This window comes from Gadus chalcogrammus, chromosome 17 (assembly GCF_026213295.1).
Source record: "Gadus chalcogrammus isolate NIFS_2021 chromosome 17, NIFS_Gcha_1.0, whole genome shotgun sequence".
Taxonomy (NCBI): domain Eukaryota; kingdom Metazoa; phylum Chordata; class Actinopteri; order Gadiformes; family Gadidae; genus Gadus; species Gadus chalcogrammus.
Window position 1 is genome coordinate 16,345,159 of NC_079428.1, and position 10,000 is coordinate 16,355,158.

At 45.7% G+C, this 10,000-nt stretch overlaps 1 protein-coding gene across 1 annotated transcript in view; it reads left to right on the forward strand.

Moving 5' to 3' along the window:
• Positions 1–10,000, forward strand: part of LOC130369807 (nck-associated protein 5-like) — a 58,508-nt gene that overhangs the window by 27,895 nt on the left and 20,613 nt on the right. The window contains exon 5 of the mRNA XM_056575363.1: positions 4,064–4,132. Within this exon, the coding sequence (XP_056431338.1) occupies positions 4,064–4,132 (69 nt within the window). The remainder of the gene's footprint in view (positions 1–4,063; positions 4,133–10,000) is intronic.

Here is a 10,000-nt window from a genome sequence, read left to right on the forward strand (position 1 = left end):
AGACAGACAGACAGACAGACAGACAGACAGACAGACAGACAGACAGACAGACAGACAGACAGACAGACAGACAGGCCGACAGACAGACAGACAGGCCAACAGACAGACAGACATTGGGGGAGACAGACAGACAGACAGAAAGAGTGCGGTAGACAGAAAGAGGCAGGGACATGGAGAGCATATGGTTGGCTTTCAGGTTGTCAGAGATGTAGTCAGACAGACAAACAAGCCAGCAGACAGACAGACAGGTGGGCAGGCATACAGACGACCAGTACATACAAATACCTGACATTAGTTCCATCCGTGTCTTACAAAATGAGACCGTCCCCAGTGTGGCATGTAAGATCACAAGTGGACAATGTGTTCTGTTCCTGCTCAGCCCGTGAACACTGGGCAGACATGGCAGTGATTCATTAACAAAACAAATTACCGTTCCATCCTTCGTGTTTCTTGTGTTTCTTGTTATGAGCAGAGAGGGCGTCTTGCAGGCGGCGCCCAAAAACACCTTTTGAAGACCCTTCAGCCGCTAATTAAAACAGCTAGTTAGCATTTAGAGCCGCAGCTCCTCCTCCTCCTCCTCCTCTTCCTCACCATCCCTGTGTCAACATAATAATAACACATAATAACACAATTTAAGAATCTCTTGCCAAACCCCCACACACATTGCGTGCAATACCATACACTTTGTATTTACTGTGATCGCGTGGGGCAAGGGATTCTGGGAAGGCTGGCGTGCGAAGTTTGCTCATGGTGCGTGTGAAGGGACGGACAAAAGTTGAGCTTCAGTTCACTTCATGCAAATGAGCGTGTGTTGCAGCGAGCTCATCTGTCCTGTGATTGGAGCATCGACTCTCAGTGAGTCCAAGCGGACCATACAGACTCTGGGTGGAATTTCGCTTCCTGGTTCTAAGCACTTCCATTGATAAAGTCGTGATCTCCGCCCAGCAACCACTGGAGAGGGGGAGGGGTGTTGCAACGCGTTGCCACGTTCGAGGCCCTGCCAAACTATATCCCCCCCCCGACCCCCCCCCCCCCCATGGGGAGCATAGCGGCTGGCTCGCCGTCAGAATCCTCTAGTCCCTAAGGGGAGGGGGAGGGGAAACTGACTTCAGGGTCATCTGTTACGAGGAGGGGGAGGTGGAACTGACTTCAGGGTCCTCTGCAATCCCTACAAGGAGGGGGAACTGACTTCAGGGTCCTCTGTTGGGAGGAGGGGGAGGTGGAACTGACTTCAGGGTCCTCTGTTACGAGGAGGGGAAGGTGGAACTGACTTCAGGGTCCTCTGTAATCCCTACAAGGAGGGGGAACTGACTTCAGGGTCCTCTGTAATCCCTACAAGGAGGGGGAACTGACTTCAGGGTCCTCTGTAATCCCTACAAGGAGGTGGAACTGACTTCAGGGCCCTCTGTTACGAGGAGGGGGAGGTGGAACTGACTTCAGGGTCCTCTGTAATCCCTACAAGGAGGGGGAACTGACTTCAGGGTCCTCTGTGATCCCTGCAAGGAGGGGGAACTGACTTCAGGGTCCTCTGTAATCCCTACAAGGAGGTGGAACTGACTTCTGGGTCCTCTGTTACGAGGAGGTGGAACTGACTTCAGGGTCCTCTGTTATGGGGTGGAGCTGACTTGGTGAAGGGGCACACCTTGGGTTGACGTGACCGGTGCCCACTAGGGTGGTGCAGGAAAGCCTTTGGGTTGGGAGCTTGTCTCCCCTGTAGGAGGCCTTCAGCAGGAGGTCTCGTTCGCTGTGCAAGATTCTGCTCAATGTTTGTGAGTAGTCAGTGTATGTGTTGGTTTGACTCCCAGACGAATGGTTCGGGGTTGGAGAAAACCCCTGGCCACAGCGTCCTGTGAGTATCCACGGAGGCTGAATACTAGTGATAATGCAGCTCCTCCATTTGACGTTTGAAGCTGTATTCTCTCATCCGTGTAATCCAGATGAAATGTGAACGTCAAACTGGCTACCCTGACAAAAAACGTGTGGTTTGTTAAATGAATATTCCTACATCCTTTTCACGCACAAGATATTATTTAAAAGGGATTTTGACTCCCCCTGAGAATTTAATATTAACTAGAGGCAGATTAAATGTTAAATGACAAAGTTAACCCCAAGTGATTCACCAAAAACATGATTAATAAGATGTCTTGTTCACATCTTGCACCACATAATTCCCATCACAACCCTCCCTTCAGATGAGTGTTTATCGAGTGTGTTTTCATGATTGCGAGCCAAAACCCACAAGTCGATGGTTCAGATAAAGCCAAACAGTAAATAATTCAGTGAAAATGATTCCCTAGGAGGAGACATTCATTTTTCCAACATTTTGGTGTATGGGATAGTAAGAAAACAGTCCCATTAATGTTCTGATAATTCCTCATCTAGGATGAGAGCCTCTGCCTACTCCAATACACACTTGCGATTAAACCTCAGGTCTGAATTGGGGACGTTATCTTTGTTTAATTTAGCCGTTAGCGGTTTAGCGTGTTCCATTATATTCACCAGGACCACTCTGCTCTGAGAGATGCAAGTCAGAGTTAAGGATCAAGAACGTGGCCCAAGCTCGGTCGCACGAGGCTTATGGGAACCCCTCCTGATGCGCTGTCCTCGTTTGGAATTGTTCGGGGTAACTGACAATGAAAACTTCCAACCCACCATCAGTGCCAGGATCGTTCTGTTCCGTGTGAGGTTCATGTACAAACTGTGGTGTTAAAGATAGAAGCCCCAGGCATACACTTGAGGTCAACATTTTTGTCTTGTTGAAGTATGTGCTGGCTGTTAACACAATGAACCACCTGAGATTCAGCGGAAGAAATTGCAACCAGAACCAAATCCCCCGGGATAACTTGCTTTGTTTTATCTCGACAAAAGGAATTAGGTACAGACCTCAGGCTACAGAAAACAGTCACGTAATTTGATATGTCACACAGTTGATATATAATGTAATATAATATAAGAAGCTGTTGGCCCCCGGTGTTATCGGCGGTTATTTCATCTACCATCAACCGGGAGATTACTGCAGAGCTATTCATGTCTAGGCTGAACCAGACCACAACCTTCTGATAGTACAGTACATAAGTGCATCAGCAAAACCTCTGAGTGCAGCTTCACAGTCCAGAAGGCCGAAGGCACCACAAGGGGGAGGGAGGGGGAGATTATTTGTGCTTTATTTTGTGTGCGTTAATGTTGTTTAACTGGCATTCGAGGAAAGTTTGCTCACAACAATTCTCTGACCACTGCTGAGAGGAGCTCTGTAGAGCGGCCTCTGAGATTTACCGTCTTAATCATGAGAGTGGATCCCGCTCCCGGGCTGCGGCGGCAGCTAGCGCCCTCCTTGAGGCAGGCCTTTATCAGTAATTGAATTACACCTGAACTACCTTGGAGGGGCCCTCACAGCCGGGCCCCTCACTGCGGAAGCTGGGTGTCCGGATTTATAGCTCCTTTATTTTTCGGCAGCGCTCACACACTCCTTCTTGCGTTTTTGTCTTTTCTTCCTTTCGCGTTTGTACCGCGTTATTCTAACCAGTGGCCACTCAAAGCGCTTTGCAATATCGCCTGACGTTCACCCATTCTAACCCATTCACCCACCAACGGCGGTGTCAACCACGCAGGGTGACAGCCAGCTCATCAGGAGCAGTCAGGGTGAGGCGTCTTGCTCAGGGACATCTTGACACTCAGCGAAGAGGAGCTGGGGATCGAACCAGCGACCTTCTGGTTATGAGGAACCCCGCTCTACCTCCTGATCCACATGGCACCCTCTTTTTGTAACTTACTTTTTTCTTCTTTTCTTTCTTTCTATTTGTCTCTCACTGTACCTCTCAATCTGATACTAATCTCTGGGTGTCTGAGTCACAGTGATCCTCCGCTGGCTTTTATTTAAACACATCCAGCACCAATAAAGGAACCTCACACATCAAAGCTCCTGAGATCAAATGGCTGCGTGGATTCCGTTCATTATCAGCCAGCGGTAGAACCTCTGAGTCCCCTGAGCGAGGAGCTGGCAGGAGAACCAGGGAAATCACTGAGGCTGTTTCCCTTGACAGCTGCTCTTCTGTTGGTCCAACAGGCGGAGAACTCTGCTCTGTCCCTGGAGAACGACAACCAGAGGAGGCAGTATGAGCACTGTCTGGATGAGGTGAGTGCCCACACAGACGCACACGCATGCACACACACACACACACACACACACACACACACACACACACACACACACACACACACACACACACACACACACACACACACACACACACACACACACACACACACACACACGCACACATCCCCACACCCACACACCAGAGGGGTCACAGCGCCTGCTCAGCACACGCTCCGTAATAGTACTTGCATGTGAAATTGGACATGGCTTTGGCACTGATCAGCGCAGGACATTTCGTGTACCATTAACAAATTACAAGCCTGAGCAGGGGTTTATGACCCCTATGGCCTTTCATACACACACACACACACACAAACACACACACACACACACACACACACACACACACACACACACACACACACACACACACACACACACACACACACACACACATACACACACACACACACACACACACACATACACACACACACACACACACACACACACACACACACACACACACACACACACACACACACACACACACACACACACACACACACACACACACACACACACACACACACACACACACACACATACACACACACACACACACACACACACATACACACACATACAAACACAAACACACACACACACGTACCCCTACCCCAACCCAGAACCGCACATGCACGCGCATACACACAGAGACATATACACACAGACATGTGCATACACATGTACACACATACACATACACACACACACACACACACACACACACACACACACACACACACACACACACACACACACACACACACACACACACACACACATCCATACACATGTACACATACACGTACACACACAAGTGCACTAATAAACACACACACATTCAGACACACAGGCACACACACACACACACATTCAAAAACACACACACACACACACACACCTCCACACACACGTGCACCCATGCACATACAGACACATACAAATGCACGCACGCACCCCACACACACAGTCACACACGTACACAAACACGTACACACAAAAACACACACACAGTATATGTCAGTTACAGAACAGTACGTTTTCTTCATAAAAGTTGGGAGTGGACAACAGCACAGAGCTACATCACGCTCTGTTCTAACCCGGAGCTCTCTGAGAGCTATTAAGCTGCAGACAGACTGGGTTAAGGACACGCTACCAGAGGCTTAAATTACTTTTTCAATACACAAGCATGCGCCCACACACACAAACTACACACACACTAATGTGTTGAGGTGGGCTGTGTAGTCTACAGGGCATTCCAGACAACACATGTCCATGTGTAATCAAGGAAGACAAGGCCGTAGGGTTCCAGGGGTAGCGGTGTCCCGGGGACAGTCTCAGCTCAGCGGGGGGGCGCTCTACCTGGGAGGGCCAGCTGTGAACTGCAGCCCCCCCGCTGGGCTGTGGCTCCAGGCTGCAGCGGGGGCGGAGTAGAACTCTCTGCATTGTGACCATAGCACCACAGTTTGACTCTCTCTCTCTCTCTCTCTCTCTCTCTCTCTCTCTCTCTCTCTCTCTCTCTCTCTCTCTCTCTCTCTCTCTCTCTCTCTCTCTCTCTCTCTCTCTCTCTCTCTCTCTCTCTCTCTCTCTCTCTCTCTCTCTCTCTATAAGGATTCTCTGTTAATGGGTAAGTTGCCATAGCGACTGCTTCCTTTGAGAACTTGAGGTGTTTTGGTGTAAAGAAAGAAACCAATTAGAGTTGTTGCGCTGGGTAGATGTTCCTGTTCTCCTTGGAAGGTTATGGAGTGAGAGTGATAGCTCTCAGTCTGTCCGAGGCTGAGGAATCTCTCCACAAGCACACAGAGGGAAGAGGTCAACCGGAGGATTGGCTCAGTATGCACCATGGAGCTCTTTTACATTTTATTACATTTTTTATTTATCTAGTCAAATGTAACACTGAAATAGCATTTCTTATCATATTATAAATCACTGATAAAAAGAAATGCCACAACTTTTACATTCTGATTTTACAAAAAAGAATAGATAATCTCTTTGAGAACAAACAATAATCTTAAAACAGTCTACTCTGCCTGACTCTGGGAGTTACAAATGATAAGAAAAAATTAGCAAGTATCACACAAACCCTTCAGAGTTACGGTACAACTGCCTTAACTATTGTTAGCTAAACGTAAATACTAGAGCTGTCAAGCGATTAAAATATTTAATCGTGATTAATCGCATTAATGTCATAGTTAACTCACGATTAATCGCAAATTATTTTTCTATGCTAAATATCCCTTGATTTTTTTGTCCCATAATTCTTCTCATTTTAATTCTCTTATCAACATGGTGAAGTGCATCGGCTTGCCTTGTGCAAATGATTTTTTATTGATAACAACATTGGCATATACTGATCAAAACAGGACGATACAAAAAAAGAGCCTATAGTGCAATTAAACGACTGCTTTGAACAAATGTCATTTGAACATAGCAGTCAGGTTACTGCTTCTTTGTTTTGAGCCAAAGAAAAAAAAAAAAAAAAAAAAAAAATTCCTTTTTTATAATAAAATAATTGCGTTAATCGCGCGATAATTTTTTTAACGCCGTTAAAATTGGTTTGCGTTAACGCCGTTAATAACGCGTTTAACTGACAGCTCTAGTAAATACCTTTAGCAAACATTAGTTAAGGCAGTAATAAGCATTAACTTACAATTAACTAACTGTTAGTTCATATTTTACTAACGGACTAGTAATCATTTTACTTTAAAACCATTAATAATGTAATAGAGTTACGGTTAACAGGAGCCCTAAAGCCAGACTGGTACCCCAGCAGCCGGGGCCTCTAGGCCGGGTGACGTAGATGACCTCCACCCATGTCCGGGAGGGTGGGGGGAACCTCGCTGCAGACGGCCACGTGCTATGATATCACTCGGTGCCCACATTTATGTAGTTCACCAACAGAGGATATAAGTATGGGCTTTGGAAGCATGAGCATGAGCCGACAACCTACCCTGGCGGGGGGGGGGGGGGGGGGGGGGGGGGGGGGGTTACATTTACGTCAAACAGACTAAAAGGGACCCTTTTAGTCTGTTTAACACTAACCCTATAGTATATAATATATCATTTTTTTCACAATATGAACGCCTTATTTCAGTCATAATGAAAAAAAAACTCGCTATGAAGTGGAACGTATCCAATTGCATATTTAAAGTCGACAATTTAATTGCAATAGCACAAATGCTATATTTTGTCATAATATGAACCGCCTTATTTAAAAGAAACGTCCACTGCATTAGCATTTTCAAACCATGCCTGCTTGAGGGGGACAATATTAAATATTCATGCAAATAAGTGGGCGGGCCAAAATCCACCCATTGGATAACATTTTAGCGTCACCTTTCACATCAGATCCTAGTCCCTGTGGATTTGTGCTTTGTCACTTAGAAAGTGTGGTACTAACTAGTTGGGAGCGTTGGTGTAACCTGCTGTTGCTCTACGACATCGGCTGTCTCTTGGCAACCCAGGAGCCAGAAGGAGCCGGAGCTACTCTAACGTTTCTGCAAACCACCGATATGTTGAGTACGGTCCCCACCCCAACAAAACAGACACCCCTGCTGCTGACAAAATCTCTTTCTGGACTCAAAACTTGTGAGTTATTATTATTGTATGAACATCTAGCCAACCCCTGAAAATATTAATTCTTGGACACTGTGATAAGGAGCAACCATGCATACAATGTAAGCAGAGTTCAAGTTGGTTAAGAATTTGGGTCTGATGTTCGATGATCCTAGTGCACCCGTTGGCAAAACAACGTTATGCGTGGCAGCTGAGCTGACGTAAATGGTTTTGGCGTAAAATAGGTTCCGCTGGCTATGAAATACATTGCAAAGTGCGCCAGACAGAACAGCGCCTCCCTACCGGCCACGGCCATGACCCCCTCATGTGTGAGAGGTTATTATTCATGCACTGTGTTTTTTGAATATTTCTTTTGAATGCAATGATCCTGGCAAGCTGCCTATTTATAGGAATAAGGAATAGAGAACCAGATTAATGTTGTAGAATTTCTGTGGACTGTGGAATGTATTTAATGATTTTATAATAAAATGACTTGTGAATAAGATAGAAACGTCTGGTCTCTTTTTTATTCATGGATCCTGAAATGCTTTATTGAAACGTACGGAGCCTGGGCGGTAACATTGGAGTATTTTTTGTGAGTAAAGTGCGCACTCGTGCTTTTGTAAGTCGCACGTACGCTTTACTAAAACACGTGTGGGGTTAACACGCCTCCTGTCCTACGCTATTTCATTGATCAGACAGCGCCATGGAAGGAAGTGAAATGCATTCACTTAAGTAAATTCGGCTCTGTTTTTCTGAATGAACAACTATCTAATAGGTTTTCATGCCAAAAAAAACAACAGCTTTTTAAAGAAATAACTGCAATGTCACCTCCGGTGACACAAGCAGGTTGTGATAAATTAATCTTAATTCGTAGACAAGAGATAGAAACTGCAATTAGACCTTTAACCTGGGGATCGCACTGTGAAAATCCTAACACTAACCCTAACTCGTAACCGTGGACCTGGGGTCCGAAAGGGCCATGGTTCGGTGTTGAGATCCCAGTCAAACCCTAGAATAAGGTTTTCAAGTCTCAGGGCGGTAGGACCTTCCCATCTCCAAACCGGCCTTTTACACCTCGTTCTGATCAACCAGGTCTCTTTTGGCTCGGTCAAAAACCAGCCTGTTCAGGCCAACCTTTTTCTGCAAGAGCTAGAAATCCAAGTATCAGAAGTTGTTCCTGGGACCAAGGGGAACGAATGGATTTTGGCATCTCTAGCTATCTCGGAAGGGCGGGAAGAAGGCCGTGACCTCCAACTGTAGTTCACCCAGATGGCCTGTGGACAAGATTGAAGAGCTTGGGGTTCAAAAAGAACCCGCACCCCAGCCCGAATTTGATAAAAATTTGATGTGCATTTTGCTCATAAATTATTATGAACTTGAGGTCTGACTCTGCACGTTGGATCTGTAGGGTTGAGCTCTGAGAAGAATTTCCACTAAAAAGCTCAAAATGAAACTGCTTGGTGAGGGCAACGAGGCAGAGCATTTGCTGAGGCTGGGGTGTGACTGTGACAAGGACTATGAATAAGTGAATGATTGGGACTTAGGGCTAAGGGTTTGACTGCATTTCCTTTGGACGTTTAATATGAATAATATACATTAATAAATTGTGTCAAATAAACATGCCTCGTTAAACCAATAAACTTGGTGTTTTGCTTCCAAGAAGGTTATCAGCTGTATCACTACCAAATCTGTCCCTGCAAACAATCTCTCTGAGTGACGCAACTTGCACTCTGACGAGTCACGTTGATTACTCAGGTCATTCATTGATTCTTTTTTATTTTATTGATTCTTTTTACGGTTTATTTTTACAAGGACAGAACACCATTATTATTTATTGCCCCAGAGTCAGCCAGCAGCTAATCTTTATCTGTTGTCCCTGAGCAGTTAAAACAAGAACAACAAATGAACTACATAAAACATTGAATACATAAAATTCCATCAGTGTGAAATAAAAAAAATCTGTTTGATAATAACAATAATTCCAAGGTCAACATTAGTGTGGAGATGTTTGTGCAGACTTTAGCAAAGGCTTCAGGCTGGTTTTAAATAATGCAACGTTTTCTGAGCTTCTAATGTTTGAGTATCAGGGTTACACTAACCCACTACTTAAACCGAGAAGGCAGATTGACCAAAGGATGTGTTTCTGAACGGTGGTCCTGCGGTCACCGCAAGTAGCCGTTGTCTTCCTTCTGGCTCTACCACTGCTGGGATAGGCCTGGCTTCCCCCTAGAGGAGGGGGGGAACGATTATAAAAATAAATTGGTATGCATCAGAGTAAAA